The sequence below is a fragment of the Homarus americanus genome, unplaced genomic scaffold, assembly GCF_018991925.1.
Source record: "Homarus americanus isolate GMGI-L3 unplaced genomic scaffold, GMGI_Hamer_2.0 scaffold24260, whole genome shotgun sequence".
Taxonomy (NCBI): Eukaryota; Metazoa; Arthropoda; class Malacostraca; order Decapoda; family Nephropidae; genus Homarus; species Homarus americanus.
The window spans coordinates 5,551,430-5,575,302 of record NW_024721079.1 but is presented as its reverse complement, the minus strand read 5'-3'; the positions used below and the strand labels follow the sequence as shown (position 1 = coordinate 5,575,302).

Genomic DNA, 23,873 nt, shown 5'->3' with positions numbered 1-23,873 from the left:
CTCTTCCCTCATTCTCTTCTTCTCTTCTTCCTTTTCTCTTTCTCTCTCTCTTCACATTCTCACGTTTCCCATTTATCAACCAGTTAGGTGTATATATTTTTTAAGATAGAAGCTACAAAAGCGGAGAGGGTTGAGTCTGTAAACGAGCGAAATTCTTGAGAGTATTTATGAACGTGTTATGATGTTTAGAATGTAATTTGGATGAAAGATAACGACCACCACCACCACCACCACCACCACCACCACCACCACCATTACCATTACCACCACCACCACCACCACCACCACCACCACCACCACTACCACTACCACCACCACCACAACCACCACCACCACCACCACCACCAACAACAACCAACAACAACCACCCACCACCACCACCACCACCACCAACCACAACCACCACAACACCAACCAACAACCACTAACCAACCACCACCACCACCACCAACCACCACCAACAACCAACCACCACAACCACCAACCACACCAACCAATCAACCAACCAACCACCACCAATCAACCATCACCAACCAACTACAACCAACCAACCACCACCAATCAACCAACCACCACCATCACCAATCAACCAACCAACCAATCAACCAACCAACCAACCAACAACCACCTCACCACCACCACCACCACCACCACCACCACCACCACTCACCACCACCACCACCACCCTCAACCAACCAATCAACCTCAACCTCAATCAACTCACACCAACTCAACCACCACCACCTCAACCCAACCACCACAACCACCACCACCACACCAATCAACCAACCAATCACCACCAATCAACCAATCAACTTCAACCAACAACCAACTCAACCACCACCACCACCACCACCACCAACACCACCACCACCACTCACCAACCACCAATCAACCAATCAACCAACCAACCAACCAACCAACAACCAACAACCACACCACAACCAACCAACCACCAACAACCAACTCAACCAACCAACCAACCAACCAACAACCAACCACACACCAACTAACCACCACCACCACCACACCACAACCAACCAACACCAACCACCACACAACCAACCAACACCACACCCACCACACACCAACAACCACCACCCACCACCACCAACCCCCACAACCACCCCTACCACCACCATCACCACCACCACTACCATTACCACCACCACAACCATTACTACTACTACCACCACCATCACCACCACTACACCACCACCACCACCACTACCACCACCCACCACCACTCACCACCACCCCACCACCACCACCACCACCACCACCACCACCATTACCACCACCACCACCACCCACCACCACCACCACTACTACTACTATTTTTTTTTTTAACGTGGCCTCCAGCCTCCCCTAATAGCCACACCTCGCGACATTTTATTACTTAAAATTAAATATCCTAATACATAAGTAGCTATCCTAGCTGTGTTGAGTTAGTTGAGCACCAGATCTATGCGCATTCAGTGACTGTTGCCTCATAGTCAATATCTGCAACTGTTGTCGGCTTTGGAGCCGATGCTCTCGTTTCCTGAGGCAGAGAAGCAGACTAGGAGAGAGAAGGACAGTCGACATCTCATCAGGCTGTAACACTTAACTTCTGGGCTGCTGTTTCTGTTCCGGATACTTTTATCCGAGTCACCAGCGTAGAAGCATCTTACGCCAGATTACATCCACCATGGGTTGTGAACACAGAGGTGAAGCCTTGTGATCAACGTTCTGGTCTCTCCGTATGCCCTTATCTTGTCGTTCTCGTTCCTTCTGTGTGCAGCATTGAGAGCTAAGTTACAGTGACATGCGGGCATAGGATCAAATATCCTGATGTCGAAGAAGGCTCTCTGTCCTCGCGTCCAGAATCCTCGAGCACTGACGTCCTTGGGACTTCGTTGGAGTTGTGTTTGAAGTCCTATGTTAAATTCTCTGCGTCCAATGGAAGGTCGGGTCTACCCTGACATCGGCAATTTCTTCCAACATATTTGCTGTGGATCCTTACTTTGTCTGTGCCTCATGCATATGAAGCCCCCCCCCTTTTCTTTGTTGCTATGGCGTGATCGACGTCATAGGAAGAGCCACACATGCATTGGGAGGCCGACCTTCTGCAATGACTGTTTTGTAGAGCAATGGCATTTGTAAATTCTTGTTTATTGAGACTAGAAACCATTTGCCCTTATCGGTAATGTAGTTATGCCAGTTCAGAGCTTCCCTCTGCACTTCTTCGCACTTTTTTCAATTCTCTGGGACTTGGCATCGGTTGCTGCAACTTATCACCTGACCGTCTGTCGTTCTGTTGTGGACCTTCAGATCTTGTTTACTCCACTGGGTATCCACCCTACCCTGTTGCGTTCTGAGCTATTATGTGGTCAGTGAGGGGCTGCCTGTAGTAACGGTTTTGATGTTCGGTGTCAGCAATCTCCTCTGGATTAGTCCAATCCCATTCCTCCCAATCTCGGTGGTAGTGCAAGTGATCTTTTCTCACTTTCAAGGGGTTGGGTGGGGGTGTTCTGTTGGGGAATGAAATTGTGTTGATGGCTTCTTCCAGAGGGTGGAGGAGGGGTCGATATCAGGGATGGTGCGCATCAGGTAGTTCATCGATGCTCGACTCCTTGGGTGAATGCTGCAAAAGCTTGCGTAATGGCTCTGTCTGTCGGCAATATCAGAAAGAGCGATTTTGAACCCACTCATTTATTCACCTTTCCCGTTACGTACTCCCGGTCTTGAAGCCTGTCGTGCCGATTACTGCGCCTCGGTAATGCTTTGTGCATCCTTTGTTATTTTGACCTCCTTCCACCGAACACCTCCATTGCCCGTTCATAATGTTCTGGCTTCACAATGAGGAAGAGGACTTGCTGGCGTTGGGTGGTGCCCTATTTGTGAACCTCGTGATGTTACCAGGTCCACCATTTTTGATGTCCTCCACTTCTGCTCCTGTAAGGTCGTCAGCATACGCCATACTTGACCTCGGTTGTTTCAAATTTGATTGTGCATTGTGGAGCTGCAGATGAATGTGTATTGCCGTGCAACAGGGTCCCCCTGCGTTGTTCCCTCAGTTGACTGTATGATGGTATCACCTCTTAGAGCCCCCTTGTTGTTTACTATAACAACCAGAGGTCTGATGGATTCCGATAGGTGTTTTTCAGCTTATGTTATGGCCGGACACTTGGTCCTTGATGTTGTGCAATTAAGCCTTGCGGTTAAGTATGTTGAATGCGACGTCCACCAGGAGGGCAGCCTCCTAATCACGCTGCTCAAATAGCCTGATGGCCAGCACAAACTTGCAGGTTCCTGCTGCTGCTTTGTTTATCAATCCTTTACCACCTCCATTATGCATTTTTTTTCCGATGATCCGCCTCAGCACTTCCCCACCCCTATGGGCCTACATCTGGTTCTTATCCGGGAATGAGGCTGCAGGCCGTCAGAGCATGGAGGTGTTGGTAACTAGTTGCTAACTTTCTTTTAGGCGGCAATGGCAGTGCAGGGTCACTTGCTACAGGGGTAACAGCGGTAGTGCTAAGAGTTGACTCTCCAACCGTTGCATCAGGGCCTGAAGGGCCGACCCTACCTGAGTTTCAGTGCCTTTTTCCCGCCGTCCTCCTGTTGGCCTGCTCGAACAGGAGAGCTACTACTACTATTACCACCACACCACCACTGCTACTATTACCACCACCACCACCACTACTACTACTACTACTACTACTATAATCACCATCACTATCACCATCTTGTCCACCATTGATAACGGACGGAACATTCCCCGACTAAAAACTTGTAAGTACGTAAACAACCTTCACTTGGGCGGGAAATTTAGACGGAGTAGTAGTTGTGGACGAACGCTGCCCAGTAACTCTCTCAAGGTGGAGTACTTACACGTCAACAAGGTCTGTGTGACACTACCTAACTGCTTAGGTAGATTCCTTTTTTAATTAAGCTTCATTAACTTAACCAGACTATTCTATGTTGTGGCCTCTTAAGCTTGAACTGGAAATAAAAAAAAAAGTGACACAGCTGTATTGATCAGCTTCCTTACAGTTGGTGTCGAAATCGTCAAACCGGTCATAAAGATTCGAATTAAAACAAACGTATAAGCCGGGGTTGGTTGGGGCTAATCTTCAAGTGTTATTCAAAATATTCTGAGAAGTGAAGAAAAAAAAAACCACGTAGGCTACGTAATTTACAGGACCCAGTAATATCAAGAGTTCATCCTGTGATTTATTTTGTCTGTCTTTAAACCTCACACACCTGACTTGAACAGGTGCTGATAATGATCTCAAGTCAATCACAGGGCAGGGCACGGCAGGGCGGGGCACGGCACGGCACGGCACGGCACGGCACGGCACGAGGAGGGAGGAGGAAGGAAGGGGGTGAGTCAGGCAACAGGCTACTCTCCTCTCAGATTAACCCTGCATATTAATGACCCACCAAGTTGGCAACTGAGATGGATGGTGGAGAACGTCGCTTGATCAACAGTCCTAAATTAATCAACAAGTGAAGTGAACTAGCTCTATCTCTCAAACTATATTCTCTGGCATTCAGTGTAACATTACCGGAGTTGCGATTGAAAATGGTGAGTGATGAGTGACTCTCCTCTCTTACGTTCCTTTTTTTTGGTTTTAAATTTTCCTTATATACATTTTTTCTCATGTTATTCTACAGTTTACTAGGTTATAATCATCAAGTAAAGTTGTACGAGTCGGATTTCCAATTAAAACCGAAAAAAAAAATGGTGAACATAAAGAGAGCGGAGATTGCCTGTGTGATGGATGTGAGATAACCACTCACGTCCCGATAAATGCCCACCACCAGAATTAATATTTTCCCAGCGTTGGGTTTTCATGGATGGACCCGTATATATTGTGTTGTTATTAGCATTGTTGTTATTATTGCTATTTTGTTATTATTATTATTATTATTATTATTATTATTATTATTATTATTATTATTATTATTATTATTTTATTATTCTGTTATTTTCATTGATGTTATTATTGTTTTTGTTACTACGTATTATTATTATTATTACTATAATATTATTTCATTCACGGTGAGGGCAGATTAACACTAGACACGGGAACAAAATGGGCGTACAATAGACATTTTGAGAGATGGAAGCATATTAGAGACTTCAGAGAGATAATAGGGAGGATTCGAAATGATAGTGAGTTAGAGAGACTGAGAGATATTTGCCGCGAGATATATTGCAGGTGATAATATTTAGTTAAGTATTTAATCATTTATTCACACACACACACACACACACACTACTTTAGGTCCCAACACACTCCAGGTTGTAGATTCCATTAAGCTCCTCGGCGTCACCATAGACAACAAACTAAATTGGAAATCACACGTCAGTGAAGTTGTCAAGTCCTCTAGTTTCCGTCTCCACCTCCTCCGCCGACTCAAGTCCCTCGGAGTTTCTGCACCTGAGCTCCTCAGTGTTTACACAACATTCATACTTCCCAAGCTCACCTATGCCTCCCCCACCTGGTTCTCCTCCCTAAATGCCACACAACGTGAACACCTAGAAAAAGTGCAAAAGAAGCGCTCAACACACTGACCCTTTCGACTCTCACTGACCATCACCACGACCTCATCTGCAAATTCGGTAAGAAGCTTCTGCACCATCCTCGACACCGGCTCCTACTACCACCTGAGATCCCTAGCCCGAGAATTGCTCTTCTACACCACAACCGCATCCAGCCCATACGTGCACGAACTGATCGCTATAAGAACAGCCCAGTCCCAACCATTGTAAAAATTATCAATAACTTGTAATAAGCCAGTGTATTCACTCCCAGTAAATCCTACTTGTTGCACTGTCACTATGTTGAAATGCCCTGTAGTTTGAGCTTTTCCCCATCTAGTTATTATATATCTTATTTGTATCACTTATGTTATTTGTATATTATTTGTAAATCGAAACCCATTCCCCAATTATGTAACTGTATATTTTCAGCCTTCTGGCTGCTATGCTCTTTCAATAAACCGTTAATTAGTATTATTATTATTATTTATTACACACACACACATACATACATATATATATATATATATATATATATATATATATATATATATATATATATATATATATATATATATATTATTTGTATTTATTATAAGTATATATTTGTTAAGAAATTATTCATCTGAGATTATCGGGATTCCTTTAATAATTACGAGTTTATAGTTATCATCCCTTAGTACAGGAGAGGAGGGGAAGGCGAGTGTACGTAAGCCTGGCGTAACTCGCATAATAGACGCCAGGCTAAGTTGATTGCTCGTACTGGCGTTGTTTGCTGGATCCTGGCGTTGTGTTTCGGCGTGGGAGGGGGAGGAGGGTGTGAGGGGGGAATGTACAACTTTGGATAATGCATTGTTATAGTAACTGGCCGCCGCCTTCTTCCTTCTCTTGTTCCCTCTCCTCCTACTCTTGTTCCCTCTCCTCCTCCTCTTCCTCCATCTTGGCACTGAACCTTGCTAGTGAATAATTCATCCCGGGAGCTAGGGACCCTATCTATTATCTCCTGCTACTCCTTCATCCTGGTGGTGCTGGGGGACAGGTAAAATGACTACGCCCCCTCGTTTTGTTGTGATGACCACGCCCTCGTTTTGTTGTGTGATGACCACGCCCCCTCGTTATATTGTGTCGACCACGCCCCCTCGTTATGGTGTGTGATGACCACACCCCCACGTTATGTTGGGTGATGACCACGCCCCCTCGTTATGTGTGATTACCATCCCCCTTGTTATGTTGTGTGATTAAAACGCCCCCTTGTCATGTTGGGTGATTACTACGCCCCCTCGTTATGTTGGGTGATGACCACGCCCCCTTGTTATGCTATGTGACGACCACGCCCCCTTGAAAGAGAGAGAGAGAATATAATCAATATGGGGAAGTAGGCGCATTGTGTCTAGTTTCACTGGCAGTTGACAGTGACTGACTGTTGCCGCCTCTGGCTGTAAAGACTGGTTGTTCTCACATTCAAGACTGAGGAAACTGCATTTGCACTACAGTCAGTCAGCATTTGTGTGTGTAATAATAATTATAGGTTCATTGAAAAGGTTCAGCCCCCGAAGGCTGAAAATTTGCATTAGACATAAATGACTTATTACAATATATACTAGGACATGGGGTAGGTGGGTCGTTTAACAATGGCTTTCATTACATACAATTTATAGTTTACTGTTGATGGCCCAGGCTGGTCTCTTGCCCTACTGTGTTAGGTCACTTAGGCCACGTGGTGCAGTCACTCGTCCATAGGTGTTGATATGAAGGACCTCACGTGGTAATGGAGACGCGGGGTGGTGTGGTATTCACATATAGTGACTCGTCCTCGGGTTTTGATATAAAGGGCCTCACGTGGTCATGGAGACACTGTTTAGTGTGGTGTGGTGTCACAGTACCTCACTCTGCTGGTTGGTGTTGTGTTATCTCGTAGTCAGGTGTAAAGCCGACCCACTGTTGTTCCCAGGGTGGACTGATTAACACCCCCTGGTCAGAAGATGGTGGTCAGTTCCCAGGGGTGCTTATCTCACTGGTGGGTCGCGGCTCTCACTGGTACTGTCTAGTGCTGAATTCACTGGCTTAAACACTGTTCATCACTGTTCAACACTAATCCCACTTCTTTCCGAAAAGAAATTGTCTCTTTTGGCGGGATATTGTTGATATCTCGGTGGTGAGGATGGGTCGAGGAGAGGGACTTGAGGAATGGGTCGAACATTGGCCGGGGGCAGCTCTGCAGCAGGAGTGGGCGCCTGATAGGTCTCGACTCTCCGGTGGTCAAGGATATTGTGTGTGTGTGTGTGTGTGTGTGTGTGTGTGTGTGTGTGTGTGTGTGTGTGTGTGATAATAATAATAATAAACGGTTTATTGAAAAAGTTTGCAGCCCGAAGGCTGAAAATATACATTGGACATAAATGACTTATTACATACATTGGTGGTTTAACAAAAGCCTTCATTAGAGAAAGGTGAAGGAACATACAGTGAACATACAGATTAATGTTTACACACGTAGATCATGTGAGCTGAGGTGTTGAACAGCAGACACGTAGTAACTCCCTCACAGATGGCGTTATGAGGGGCATCACGTGGAGTACTAGTTCCCTCACAGGTGGTGTTATGAGGGGCTTGACGTGGTGTAGTAATTCCCTCACAGATGGTGTTACGAGGGGCTGATGATGTAGTAGTTCCCTCACAGATGGTGTTATGAGGGGCCTGATGATGTAGTAGTTACCTCACAGATGGTGTATGAGGGGCCTGATGATGTAGTAATTCCCTCACAGATGGTGTATGAGGGGCCTGATGATGTAGTAATTCCCTCACAGATGGTGTATGAGGGGCCTGATGTGGTGTAGTAATTCCCTCACAGATGGTGTTATGAGGGGCCTGATGTGGTGCCTGATGAGTGTCCTCACAGATGAGGGGCCTGATGATGTAGTAATTCCCTCACAGATGGTGTTATGAGGGGCCTGATGTGGTGTAGTAATTCCCTCACAGTTGGTGTATGAGGGGCCTGATGTGGTGTAGTAATTCCCTCACAGTTGGTGTATGAGGGGCCTGATGTGGTGTAGTAATTCCCTCACAGATGGTGTTATGAGGGGCATCACATGGCGTAGTAATTCCCTCACAGATGGTGTTATGAGGAACCTCACATGATGCTGTAGCAGCTCATTCACTACATGGTGTCGTAGCATCATGGGGACACCACGTGGTCAGTTGTCACAGGACTTCACTCGCTCAAGTGGGTGAGGTGTGGTCCCAGGCTTCTCTATCGTGGAGTCTCAGGGGAATTATCACTGGGTACCTGGGACCTCACTGTGTGAAGGTTAGCTTGGGTAAGACTCAACTGCCAAGTTGTTTTTCACCGACTTAAGCACTGTTCACCACTATTCAACACTGGTTCCATTCCTTTCCCAAATGATATAGTAACTTTTGGCGAGAACTTGTTGATATTCCGGTGGGGAGGAGGGTTCAGGGGAGGGAGTTGGTATTGGCCAACATAACAGTTGACGTGGCTGCTGCTGAGCAGCGCCAGGTGCGTCTGACCCGTCTTGACCCGTCGGTGGTCAAGTGTGTGTGTTTGTTTGCTTGTTTGTTTGTTTTAGAACAGCACCCGATGGGTAACTGGTACCCCCAAACAGTCAACTAACTAATGACTGGCGGTTCTAATCGTCGGATGGCGAATAACTGATGCCTTAACAGTCACTAGGGTTATAATTGTAGTTTCTAACAGTTAGTTCATGAGTGACTGGGGCAACTGTCAACTGAGTAATAAAGCAGCCCCCAAACATTTAAGTGTGTATAATCTCTAATAGTCAACAGTCAGTTCGTTGACGCGGCTCATCAATAGTTCTACAGGGTCTCATAATATTGCCATCACGTCATGACAACTTTCTGAATACTTGCTTCTAATTCTCAAACGATTCGTACGATATTTTTTTTTTGCATAACCTGGAGATTAAACACCCCAACTTATTTCACTTAAAGACTAACCACCTTAACGCTACCTGGGGTTCGGTTAGGTTAGGTTACCAGTAGGGTGGTTAATCTTCAGGTTTAATTACGTCGAGATATCTTATCTTCAAGTGAAATAAACTGGGGTGTTATATCTTATGGCGATCCACCTTTTTTCTCACGGGTCAAAATATATCTTCAGATTACAATAAAAATCCCAAGTGCAATCTTTGGCGCCATTTGAACCGCAGTTCTCATATCTTCTGTTAAGGTAAAATTAGAACTTACGACCTATTATGAATATTTACACGAGGAAAATATACGATATTTTCTGGGTTTTTTACTGACACTTGGATATTGCCACTTGTGTTATCGGTTTTATTTATTTGAGTTTTAGTTGTATTTTCGTGTGTAACTAACTAAATGTTTAGTTATTTGGTGGAGTTACTGTATTATGCTAGGATTCCATATACCTGTATGTGTTTCCATTATGCGTTTGTGTTAAATTGCCCTGAAAAATGGACACCCCCGTTTCCATTTGCATGTAGCTGTCTTTCTGTTAGCGGGAACAGGACAGGAAAGATGGCTCCTAGTTCATCGAAGCTACGAGCCTTATATGAACAGGATTATTTACTATTAAACATCCTGGGTTTGTATAAGATCATTCGTAAATCAAAGGAAAAACGGACAAGGAAACATAGATGGTGAGTTCATAGATTGCTGCTGAATCGGACCAAATATGGAGCCTAAAATACTCTGGTAAAAGATCTGAGCTTGGATGAAGAAAATTCAAAGAATATTTTCGTCTGAGCAGACAACAGTTTGCACATGGTCTTTCCCTGGTTGAGGAGGATTTGGTGAAATACTGCAGGAGCAGAGAAGTCATTTGCCCAAGTCAACGTAGATAAATATTAAGGGACACAAAAATTTGTATTCCAGTGACCCTTTTATTGAGACCATGAACCTTCATTTTAGAACAGTTGTCCAAAATGTTTGGATCTCGTAAAATGTTGGTAGTAGGCAGTTATCAAACCGGGAGGTACTACCGCCTGGAAAGATATTGGAAGCATAATGTGTTGTCTAATAGTAGACCCTGCTGCCATATGGCATCACGAAAATTGTGACCAAGTCCCAGGTTGCTGATCTGACTTTCTGCCTCATTTACACACAAATGCAGGGTCTCAATTGTTTCACTTATTTGGACAACACAACGCAAATACTGTAGCGTTTCTCAATATTTATATATTTTTTAAATTTTTTTATTTATTTATTATTATTATTATTGTTGTTATAATTATTATTGTTATTGCTATAATTATATTATATTGTAGTTTTATTTAATATTTATTTATATTTTTTATTAGTTTTTATTTCTTAATATAATAATAAAATAATATTTATTAATATTATTATAATTATAATTATTATCATTATCATTATTATTATTATTATTATTATTATTATTATTATTATTATTATTATTATTATTATTATTATTATTATTATTATTATTATATATATATATATTTTTTTTTTTCGCCCCCAGGCCCTGATGTGGGTCATTGACTTGTGCCTTGGTGGGTTAATCCCGTAAAAAAATACAGGGGTGGTAACGTCACCGGTTGGGATTCCCTCGTCCATTTCCATGCGGTAACGTTTTCAATCGCTAAAGGGACCGATTGACATGTACCGCAAACGCATAACACCTACACTACCACAACCGTGCCAATGGAAACAGCTTTGTAAATTTCAATATGATTTACTTTGGCCGCTAATGACTACTGCTACCACGTGATTGGAATCCTAGCTTTAGTTGGCGTATGATCTGCGGTGTAAAATAAGTTTTGAACTACACCAAACTTGGAGTGTTTGTGGTACCTTTCTAATGTTACCCACTTTCGGAATCTGGGCTCCCACCTGTCCACCACCGCGGACATTGAAGAGATTCAGCATCGGATCAGATGTGCATCTCAAGCCTTTGGCAGACTCCGAAACCGTGTCTTCAGCTGTAGGGAGCTGAAATTATCTACAAAGTTACACATATATCGAGCAGTGGACCTCCCCACCCTGCTATATGGCAGCGAGACATGGGTTACATACAGGAGGCACCTCAAGGCACTTGAAAACTTTCACCAACGTAGTCTACGTTCCATCCTCTGAGTTCGCTGGGAAGACAAAAGAACAAATGCCAGTAGTCTTGCTGACACCAACTGTAGGAGCATCGTGGCTACCATTATCCATGAACAACTACTCTGGACTGGCCATGTTACCCGCATGGGCCACAGTAAACTGTCAAAGCAGCTACTTTACAGTCACCTAACGAGTAGTAAACGTAACGCTGGCGGGCAACTGAAAAGGTATAAGCTTACATTTATGATAAACCTGAAAAGTGCCAAATCGACCCTCTCACCTGGGAGACGATTACTCCACACTGTAGCGCTTGGAGAAGCACCATTCACCAAGGTGTAAATTCTTTCTAGTTATTCCGACTGCAAAACGAGGCAGACAAGCGCCAACGCCGGAAAGACGCTGCCGCCGTCCCTCCCGCACTAGATGTAGCCCCCCCACATGTACAACATCTGTGATCGACCTGCCGGTCCCGTATCGGTCTCTTTAGTCACCTCAGAACTCACCAACCCAGGTGGCATCCTTAATAACTAATCATTGTATCATAACTGGATGATCGTCATACTCGATTCCGAGTGACAGCAAAGTAGTAGTTACTTTTGTTGTGACATGTTGATTAGGGGTCTTTTCATGTGTGTGTGTGTGTGTGTGTGTGTGTGTGTGTTTTAATACATATTCCGACACGCCATTAAATTGATATGTAGCTCACGAGAAAAAAATAACAGAGAGCATAAGGGCAACCACCATAAACACTACAACAACATTCACTACAACAACCACCTCTACAACTATCACTAGCACCACTAACATCACTAGCAATAGAAGCAGACTCAGTCAGTATCCTGGTTATAGTGGTGGGCCGTGATGTTCAAGGGATCAGCCTGGTCGATCCCGCAGCTTACCCTTGAATACTAATTACCACGCTCCGCCTCCTACGACCATGTATACCACTTGGGAACCATTACCACGGTATTATTTTTTTTTGTGGGGGGTGTTGCAGCACTGAGGCCTTTAATATAATTAGTATGTTTAAGGGGTTACATCTCTTGGATTTGTTTGACTCGTCTCAAGAATACGGGCGTCGGTGAGTGGAGTGGCGAAGTGAATGTTTGTTCACTTTTAGATTTGATTGACTAATAGTTTGCCCTGAGTTAATAGCACATACTCAGCTTTGTTTAAATTAAGGCAGAGTAGTTGTTAGTTGGTGGTGTCACAGCTTATATGTTTCTTTTGTTGAAGATATATACTACTAGTATACAGTAACTGTTTGTGTCACGGGCGAAGGTAATCGAAGCTGATAACCAAAGTTGCTAACCTCACCAACGTCTACTGGTTCTCGCTTGGTGAAGTTGAGACTCCCATGTTAACTAGGTGTATTCGTGTCTATGATCTGTGCACTGCGGAAGCTTAGATAGTTCGTGGGTCATTCGTCAGTCCTCGAGGTTTAGTATAGGACTTAGGGGTTGTGCGGTTGTGCCTGTTCTGTATTTTCGTTGTGTCACATCCAACACCCACCGATCACTCCCCGGTCCTCCCCTTCCCACTCCTTATACTCTCTCCATTGTAGAGACCAACAATTATAGAGACTTAGTGGGACAATTTGGAGCTATTAGGGATTACTAAAGGCTTACAATACCCCTCTGATTGCTTATTGGTTGACGGGGTTCAGCGGTAACTGGGGGATGGTGGTCTGTCTCCTGGCCCTCGTGCAGTAGTCTAGTGTTGGGGTGTTAAGTCCCTCTTTCTCTAATTTATGTAGTCGGTCTTTGTTGAATAGATGCGTTTGTATTTTTTATTATATTTATCTATACTTATTAATGCTCAATGTTTTTTATTTCTGTGCATATTGTTAGTTTTTATTTATATCTACAGTATAATTGTTAATGTTTTAATGTTGGTTTTTATTAATGTATAGTGTTACGAACGTGTTTTATTTGCTATTAATATACATTGTTTTCAGCTTGTTTCGTTAATAAATATTACTATTAACACTGTTGTTTACTGTTAATTTATGTATTTATTAAGGTTGTTATATACTTTTGAAGTATATGATTCATTAATGTTGTTTTTTGTTTACCAATATCACAAATAACGTTGGTATTATTGATCTCGTTACTAATAGCTGTTTGTTGTTTCAGGGGCGTGTTCTCAGTACGGCGACGCAGAACATATCACGGCCATCCTGGGGGAGGCGGTGGTCCTCAACTGTCCCGTATCACACCCCAAGGTCCCTCACATCATCCAGTGGAGGAGACAGGTGCATACATATCTCTCTCTCTCTCTCTCTCTCTCTCTCTCTCTCTCTCTCTCTCCATACACTTCCACTTGGTCACCCATAAGACCAACAGTCATTTAGTACTTTTAGCAGAGCCAGGGCTTACCTTTGATGGAGGAGAAATGAACAGACAAGAAAGCAGGGAGGGAAGAAAGAGGTTAAACATGAGCTCCCCATGACAGTGGCAGGGTATGAGTACCTCGTAGTAAGTCTAGGGAGTCTGCAAGCCGAGTTTCACTACCCTGCCTCCCTCACCACCACCAGCCCGACCACTGATCCCCGAGGCTCTTATAAGGCTCGCAAAGTTTCCTAAGTTAGAACATTGAGCGGCGTTTCCTGAATACTAAACTGCACATGTTCAAGCCCTCACAGGATGGTTTACCTCTATTACAGTGTACCACTATTACTGTAAATTCACTCCCTTCAAAGCTGGCATGCATTTGGTCGCTGTCTGGTAATTTTCTGCTTCTCTATTGGTCGAAAGGAAGGGAGGTGAGAAAAAAGTTTTAAAGAGTGGGGGCAGATCGTCGGATGGTGGTACCTTGATATATATCCTGGTTTTTATTTAGATCGTGTTAAAAATTTTCTTGATAAGTTTTGTAGCAAGTCTCCTTTAGCGCCATTGGCAGGTGTTGTTACGTGGTGATGTAGGGAGGGCTGGTGAAGGGTGTGGCCTTTGGGTGGTTGTATTGTCACCTGTGTGGGGCCTCACCATTACAGCTTTCTTCATCTTTCTTTGGGATATGTCAAGGTCTAGGTTGATGAAAATAGGAAAACTTTCTCAATTGTTCAACCAATATATATATATATATATATATATATATATATATATATATATATATATATATATATATATATATATATATATATATATATATATATATATATATATATATATATATATATATCATGTAGATCCACAATGGAAACGTGGACAAGATGAATCTTGATAAAACCACACAGGAAAAGGGAAACACTGGAGCACCTTAGCTTTTGTCTTTATTCAAGACATCTTCAGAGGCAACTGAATTTACAGGGACTGAGAGGCTTATATACAATAGGTGACCTTACGTAACATCAGGTCAGGTCAATAACATAGAATCCACTAATTCACACACCACCTCCACTGTAAACGAAAGAAGAGCTTATAAAAATTGGGCTATGTAACAAGTCAGGTAAAAAACATGAGACCCACTCATCTACCCTACATCCACCTCAAATGCTTTCAAAGCATTTTTAACCTTGGGCCACTGACAAATAAATTTATGTAACATATTTTTACTAACCATCACTAAGGTTTATAGAATTCATTTCCCTAATCAGACTTGCTTCAACCAGAAGTCTTTCAGTGACACATGTTGATTTAAACACTTCTAAACACCAAAGTATTTTATTCTGGCTAACACCAGAAGAATTTTTCAGCAGTACTAATCCAGTACAGTATGTATCAGGTGCCACTAAGAGAACTCAGGCTTTCAATTGGCTCACCCATGTCAATACAGTATTGTTATTATTGTCCACTCTGTATCTGTATTTTTCTGGCTAAATAAACTGCTTCATTATCAATATCAAATTTGCAGTTTATGAATTATGACAAATACTGTAAACAGTGCAGTATTGTATGTGTGAAAATTACATTAAAATCATCAAAATATAAGGTGGCATCTCTTTATTCTATACCATAAATTATTCTAGAGACAATGAATGTAATGTAATACAAGTTTTATTAAAGAAATTTTAACAGAATTTAGTCTAAAAAAGATGTCATATATACTAACAGGTACTATTCTTTGCAGTACCAGAAGATTCCCATATATATATGGTACGACGGCTACGACCCCCACGTGGAAGAAAACTATAAGGGTCGGGCATCACGGGTCTCACCAGACACAAGCTATGGGCTGGCCTCTCTTAACCTCACCTCTGTCAGAGAGGATGACCAAGGCTGGTACGAGTGTAATGTCTTCTACCTCGATCGCAGCGGCGTTGAAAATGGTACCTGGATACACCTTGATGTACACGGTAAGTGTTGCTCACTTCTGATTTTCCTGGTCATCATTTACTTACCCTTCCCCTCACCAGTCTAAATACCTTTTGCCCTGTACTGGAATGCTTCAGATTTAAAAAATAAATATAATAAAATAAAATGCTCTGGCATGGCACATTTATTGGGATGAATTGTGCACTTTTTGACAGAAGTATATAATTTTTTTTTGTTGATACAACCCTTTCTGAACATTTTTGGATATGGAACCCAGTGTACAGCGCCCTCTGGTGGATCCAAGAGTGTGGGACTATGCAGCCTAAATTCAACACTTAGTTAATATTTGGCAGTAGAGTCCTTGAGCAATATGGCTTGCATAGGATTAAAAGCATTTTGCCAATAACGTGTGTAATTTGCAATGCAGTATCATGTAAATTTGTATGTAATTAACATAATTTTGTTATGAAAAGGGTTAAACATCAAGAATTTTTCACAAGTCTTGATGCAAACTGCAAATTGTTTTTGCCTTTTTTTATTAGGAATTGCAAATGTTACATAATTGTATCCATGGATGTGACTGATTACTGGTGGCCCAGTGAGCATACCATTGATCATATTCATAATTAGTTTAGATCAACAGATTTAACTTTGTATGGATATAAGGTGATCAGCCAAATGACCTGTCACATTTTTAATAAATTTGTTTCTGATAACATTTCTTTGTACACAAGTAAAAATGTAACCCCCCCCTCCCCCGATACGCAAATGTTATTCGCGGATTTGGATATTCGTGGCCATTTTGAGAACCTAACCCCTGTGAATTTAGGGGGCCCTCTGTATATAAAGATAAAACATAATCTGTTTACCGTAATGACATGGTAAACTGTTTGTTGCTTTGTCATAACACATTTTGTATGTGTTTCTTAAGTTTCATGTATTACAGGCAAACCCCGTTATTCATAACCTCGGTATTCGTAACCACGTTTATCCGCAATCAATTTATTGTTACTCATTTCCACTATTCGCAATGGTTACCCCATTTATTCTCAAATTCTTATGAGAAAAATTTTGAACCGCGTTCCTCAACCGTAGCGTAGGACAGCGTGTGTACTTAAACCTGCGCCATACGCTCACCTCAATCTCACACGTGCTGGTGTGCGTTTTGTGTGATCTCGCAATGCCTTAGCGACCAGCTACTAAAACTCCCAGCAATGTTGCTAACAGATCACGTGTGGCACTTACGTTGGACATGAAATTGGATATCACAAAAAGACATGAACACGGAGAAGGAATGTCGGTGATTGGGCGTGTGCACGGCTTGGCTCCCTCTATGGTGCATTCTATAGTTAAAAGTGCCGACAAGATCAAGGAGATGGCTGGGTCTGCAACACCACTGACGGCTACGAAGGTGACGAGGTTCCGTGATGTCTACGTTTAAGACTTGCTTCACACACCTACGCACATAAACATTCAAACACTCACACACTCAAACATGTAAAGTACCCCTGTATACTGTACTTTAAACATATACGCCTAATAAACTCAAAGTGCTTATCCCCCTATTTACATTATTTATTATGGGAGAAATTGCTCCGCTATTCGCAATTTCGATATTCGCAACGAGTTTCATGCCCGTAACCTTTGCGATAAGTGAGGCAGCCCTGTATACTGTACAAGTGTTTGAAGTTAAGTTTTAAATGTACAGTACAGTCTTTCCTTGAGTTACGATGGGGTTCCGGACTGATGACCAGGTCATAAGTCGAATTGGTCGTAAGTCGAAAAGGCGAAAATAATACATAGAAAATCTAAAATGGGTGTCTCTTTTTCTTCTCAGCACCACGAGAACTCTCACTTTTACGCTTGCCAGCCATTTTAAAGGGAATAACAAACAAAAATTTTGTCAGTACACAACATGATCACTAAAGTCGGGACTCGAAAAGATGTAATTTGATTTTTTTTTTTTTTACGACTGCGGCGGTCGTATGTCCAGGTGGTCGAAAGTCGAGGAGTACCTGTACAGTATATATTTCAAAATCATAAACCAGTTTGAACTTTTATAAAACTGCAGAAAGATCATTTGTGGTAGTCCTGTATACATTTTACGTAATTAGACAATAACTACAGTATTCATTATAACAGTTTCCTCCACATGAACAGCGAGCAATGTGTTCTAGACTAGCTTCTGTACACTTGCAGTTTCCCCCACAAGCCTTTTCTACACTGGCATTTTATCAATTCATATAAACTAGGTGATGAAGCTAATATATTTAAACTTTCTGTCCCATACTATCTTTTTTTTTTTTTTTCAATGAACAGAGAAGAAATAAACATTGTCACATCCAGTAAAAGCATGGAACATAGGTACTGTAAAGCCAATGCTTTTTCAACTCCTATCCACTGGGCAATCTAATGAGTGCTGATGTATCAGAAATGATTGCTAACACCATATGCAATCCATATTTTTTTTGCTGTTATTTGCTCTACTGTGGCAATGACTAGTACCACAGCATTTATATCCACTGTTCTTATCATTATGCACTGGTGACCTCTTTGAACTGCATGTATAGCATGTGGAGAAAGATTCTCGTATCTGCCTCCTCATGAGAGCAAGGCATATCTTGTTCAGGTGAGCAGATAACTATCTCACCATAAGTGGAATAAACTTCCTTGGATTTCTTGTGCACCTTTGCCACCTGTTCTGCAAGAAATCTGAAGAGTTCGATCTTGTTCACAACATCACGAATAAAACTTTTCCAATTTGATGGAAGCTGAGCTGTTGGAACACTTCTCCTAGATCCAGTTTCTTGATTCTGTCTTGTGAACATCTTAAGGCTATCTGAATGATCAATTCTAGACACAGTAGATAGTTGTGCTTTGATATATGGTACAAATACTGTATGTCATTAGCATGTTGTCTGAATGTACAGTACACCTGACCCTCGCTTTATGCTAGGGTTACTTTCTGCATAAATCTTGCATAACTCGAAATTGCATGGTGTAAATTCTTAAGCTTCTGGGGAAAATGATTGTGTGTTCCACAACCATATCTAGACCTCCCCCCAGCTGTAATTCTGGCACTTTTCATAACAAATACACACTAGATGACAATAATATTGCAGTTCTATAAAAGTGTGGAAAAATAATGCTCTAATGTGTCTTAGAAAAAAGAAAATATAATATAAAACTATAAAATACGAAAAATGGCAACATGCTATCTCACAGGCCACCTCATCCCCAGTTTTTCCCCTTCCCATATCTTGTACAGAATGCATGACAGCATTTTTTTTGCATTAGTGAATTGTGGGTAGAAGTAGGGTCCTTGGATAATTGTGAATTTGCATATAGCAAGGGTCAGGTGTATTTGATGTTTGGTAAGGCATCATTTGAACTAAGGCAGTGCCATCCAAAATTTTCACATCCACACATAGTGCTTCCTTGGGTGGGCTTACTTTTGATTCAAGACATACAGGTACTAGTATTAGAACTTGAAGGTTAACTATATGTAAGAAAATAAATTTTCACTCCTTGTGATACATACATTATTACATTGGTGTTCAATTAGATCAGAAGGTGTCTTCTTACAATTATTAGTATCCACCTTAATGGTCTCTTTACCAATTCAAGGTTTTCCAAATTACAGTATACAATAATGGCATTTTCTCTTTCATGAGACTGCGGAAAACATATATATATATATATATATATATATATATATATATATATATATATATATATATATATATATATATATATATATATATATATATATATATATATATATATATATATATATATATATATATATATATATATATATATATATATATATATATATATATATATATATATATATATATATATATATATATATATATATATATATATATATACCTGTACAGTATGATTCGCCTAACGCGGTTTCACTTAACGCTACTGCACGCGTGCCTCGCCAGAGCTGAACTTTCACTTAACACGATTTTTTCCACATATACGCGGTGAGTGTCCGGCTCGAGACGCTATTTTTAGATTTGCCCCACCCGCCACCCTGCCTGACTGCCTGTTTTAGCTCATAAAATTCATACAAATTACCCGGCCAGAATATAATTTACATTGCTGGAATTCTTATAATTTGGTGATCATTTTGAATATAAACATCATATATTTTGCATTAGACATACAATTTTTAGATAAAAATTTTTCTCTAGGTAACTATGTTATCTTTTGTGCAAAATATATGACATTTATATTCAAAATATTCCTGGTCTTACAAGGAATCCAGCAATGTCAATTATATTATCCTAACTTTAGTTTGAGGTATTATTTATTAAAATTTAGTGGTTATCCCACACATCTCCTTGGGACGGTTGGTGGGGGGTGGGGGGGAGGGAGGGACCGACCGACCATCTGTTACCCCGTGAAGAATTATTATTTTTTTTTATTAACTGAAGATATTTGTTTTAGCTCATAAAATTCATACAAATTACCCGGTCTGAATATAATTTACATTGCTGGAATTCTTATAATTTGATGATCATTTTGAATATAAACATCATATATTTTGCATTAGACATACAAATTTTAGATAAAAATTTTTCTCAAATTAACTATGTTATCTTTTGTGCAAAATATATGACATTTATATTCAAAATATTCCTGGTCTTACAAGGAATCCAGCAATGTCAATTATATTATCCTAACTTTAGTTTGAGGTATTATTTATTAAAATTTAGTGGTTATCCCACACATCTCCTTGGGACGGTTGGTGGGGGGTGGGGGGGAGGGAGGGACCGACCGACCATCTGTTACCCCGTGAAGAATTATTATTTTTTTTTATTAACTGAAGATATTTGTTTTAGCTCATAAAATTCATACAAATTACCCGGTCAGAATATAATTTACATTGCTGGAATTCTTATAATTTGGTGATCATTTTGAATATAAACATCATATATTTTGCATTAAACATACAATTTTTAGATAAAAATTTTTCTCTAGGTAACTATGTTATCTTTTGTGCAAAATATATGACATTTCTTACAAAGAATCCAGCAATGTCAACTATCTAATCTGAGGTATTATTTAATACTAAATGTTAAAACTCTGGAAGGAGGATTGGTGGGGGGTGGGGGGGTTGGGACTGACCACTTGGGAGTTGGAAAGAGGCAAGGTGGGGTACTTTGATTGACAGATAGTGTCTTGAAGATTATTTTTTTTAACTGAAGATATTTGTTTTAGCTCATAAAATTCACAAATTACCGGTCAGAATATAATTTACATTGCTGGAATTTTTATAATTTGTGATCATTTGAATATAAACATCATATATTTTGCATTAGACATACAATTTTTAGATAAAAAATTTTTCTCTGAGTAACTATGTTATCTTTTGTTACAAAATATATGACATTATTAGTCTTACAGAATCCAGCAATGTCAATTGTATTATCCTAACTTTAGTTTAGGTATTATTTATTAAATTTAGTGGTTTTTCCCCAAAAATTTCTCTGAGAGGGAAAGCCGGCAGTGTACAATAGTGTGAGAGGGAGAGTCAGTCCATTATTTGAATGGACATTAACTTAGCGACTGTATTCTCTATTCTTAATATTGTATTGTTGCATGTACCATCATAAAATTAAGATGTTTTTTACTACAACATAGGTATGTGCCTTCAAAAAGTGGAGTTTGAAGTCGGGCCGGTTTCTATTGGAATTAATCCCATATGTTCTGTTGTTCACTACTTGGATTTACTTATAGCCAGGACCCTCTGGGTTCAATTGACCGCGTTAAGTGGGGTATATATATATATATATATATATATATATATATATATATATATATATTGGCCTCGGTTACTGAACTCAATCCGTTCCAGAAGGTCGTTCGTTAAACGTTCGTTAACCGAAACCATTGTTTCAATGGGTTTTTGGTATTGGTTCCAGCTCACGAAATTTCCTAAATTCAACAAAATGGTAGAAAAGTTCACTTACTTTGAGGTGTGTGTATGTAGAAGGCTCCTGGATGATGATGATGATGATGATATGATGATGATGGGATTTAGAATGGGGGTGGAGGAGAAAGGAGAAGGCATTGGGGTGGAAGAGAAGTCACCATGGTGCCATTTCACCCATAATTTTAGCTCTCTGGTTTAATTCAAGATTATTTTCTTGAAATCAACGCTGCACTGCATTATATATTGTCAATATATAAAATATATTTCAAAATGACCAATAATTTGCTTGGAAACACAGAAAAAAGCGTTTAGTTGAAGAAGAGTCTCAACACGATGTTATCAGTTAAACAGAGACTGGCGCCTGTTTGCTGTGTTAAGAGGCTGGATGCAGCGCATTAAACTAGTCACTTTACCTTAAATTTTGTTCAATAATTGTTAAAATGACTAAAAATTGAATATTAAACTTTTAATTATTGAATAGTATAAACTTCTTGACATTTAAAAATAGTAGAATTTAAAGCCTAGAACCGATTAATGTATTGGCGGACTGATACTAAAGCTGGTTGCCCGGTCATTCTGCTAAAACATGTTGAGGTCGGTTCGTGAAGTTAGTTAATAATTTTTTTAGATTAACGATTGAAGATCCTTATGGAAGGCAGTTAAGTTAATATTCGTTAACGGTGTTAAGTTAGCGAGATCTATATATATATATATATATATATATATATATATATATATATATATATATATATATATATATATATATATATATATATATATAATGCTTCTGTCTAAAAGTGCTTAACTATTGTCTATTTGCCCCACTAATTGTTATGTAATATTGTACTTATGTTCAGGCTACTAGTGTGAATGGACAGTGGGGCAGCAGGAGCAAGGTAAATGGGCAGATCCAGGGAGGGTGTCCTTGGGGTTCGCAACCCTTTTTTCATTAGAAAATTCCAACACTTTTTCTTTAATGCATCACTGTACTGTATTGCACTCAGGCATTTTTCTTTAGTAAAAAGTAATTTATATTGACCTCAGAATATTGCTATATCTCATGCACATGGCCTCAAAATAGCCTCAAAATGCCTATGATATTGGTTGGATTTAAAAAAAAAATTCCAGGGGCTGGGCTTACAGTACCCCCCCCTCCAGCTGGTGGGCTGCTATGCATGCCACTTACCCCACCCACAAGTTCTTAGACACCCCCTTTTTTTTTCATTCCTGGATCTGCCCCTGAAGTGTGATGCTTTTGGTAGTGGATAAATGATGAGCAAAGCAGGGATGAGTATGGCACGACTTGTTTTATATGAACTTGTGATTTTACACACTACTGTATCTGAATTTCTCCATGAGTACCCAGACATTACCCACAATTACATTTACCTAAGAAAATAGACAAGACTCATGGGTCACTAAATCAAACAGCTTCACATTAAACCTTTAATAAATGTTGGTATAAAAGAGACCTAATTCTATATTATTCTGTATATCAAACAATCTTGAAATTATTTCATTGACAAATACAGTACTGTACTAGATTACAATTTTAGGGAATGAATGAGATTTGATTTGTCAGATTACATATGCAGATCTTGAGAGGAATGTTGTTTGTATAATTAATGTTCACCCCTAATTTCAGTCAGATATATGAGCATTACTTACTCCATTTTGATCTTTTTACAGCACCTCCACGATTTACTACAACTCCTGATGATGTCACTTATGTCAATATTGGTGACTCCATCATCCTTAATTGTGAGGCTGAAGGAACTCCAAAGCCCGAGATTTTCTGGTTTAGGGATGATGAACCAGTGGAACCTTCGGATACTGTGGGCATCTTCAATGATGGCACAGAACTTCGAATTAACAAGATACGTGACCAGGATATTGGGGACTATGTATGTGTCTCTCGGAATGCTGAGGGAAGAGTTCATCATGAAGCCAAAGTTGTAATTGCGGGTATGTTTATAATGTACCTTTCTCCCATTTAATAATACTTGTACAGTAAACTACATAATTCTTGCATATTTTTTACTCACAGGTTGACTATTTATGATAATAAATA

The 23,873-nt window shown here is 40.3% G+C and overlaps 1 protein-coding gene across 12 annotated transcripts in view; it reads left to right on the top strand.

Moving 5' to 3' along the window:
* The window catches only part of LOC121861471 (protein turtle-like), a 129,654-nt gene that overhangs the window by 14,117 nt on the left and 91,664 nt on the right, over positions 1–23,873 (top strand). For all 12 annotated transcript variants that reach the window (XM_042359230.1, XM_042359228.1, XM_042359227.1 and 9 more), the window contains 3 exons: positions 13,732–13,850; positions 15,665–15,890; positions 23,492–23,767. In XM_042359230.1, coding sequence (XP_042215164.1) covers positions 13,732–13,850; positions 15,665–15,890; positions 23,492–23,767 — 621 coding nt within the window. The remainder of the gene's footprint in view (positions 1–13,731; positions 13,851–15,664; positions 15,891–23,491; positions 23,768–23,873) is intronic.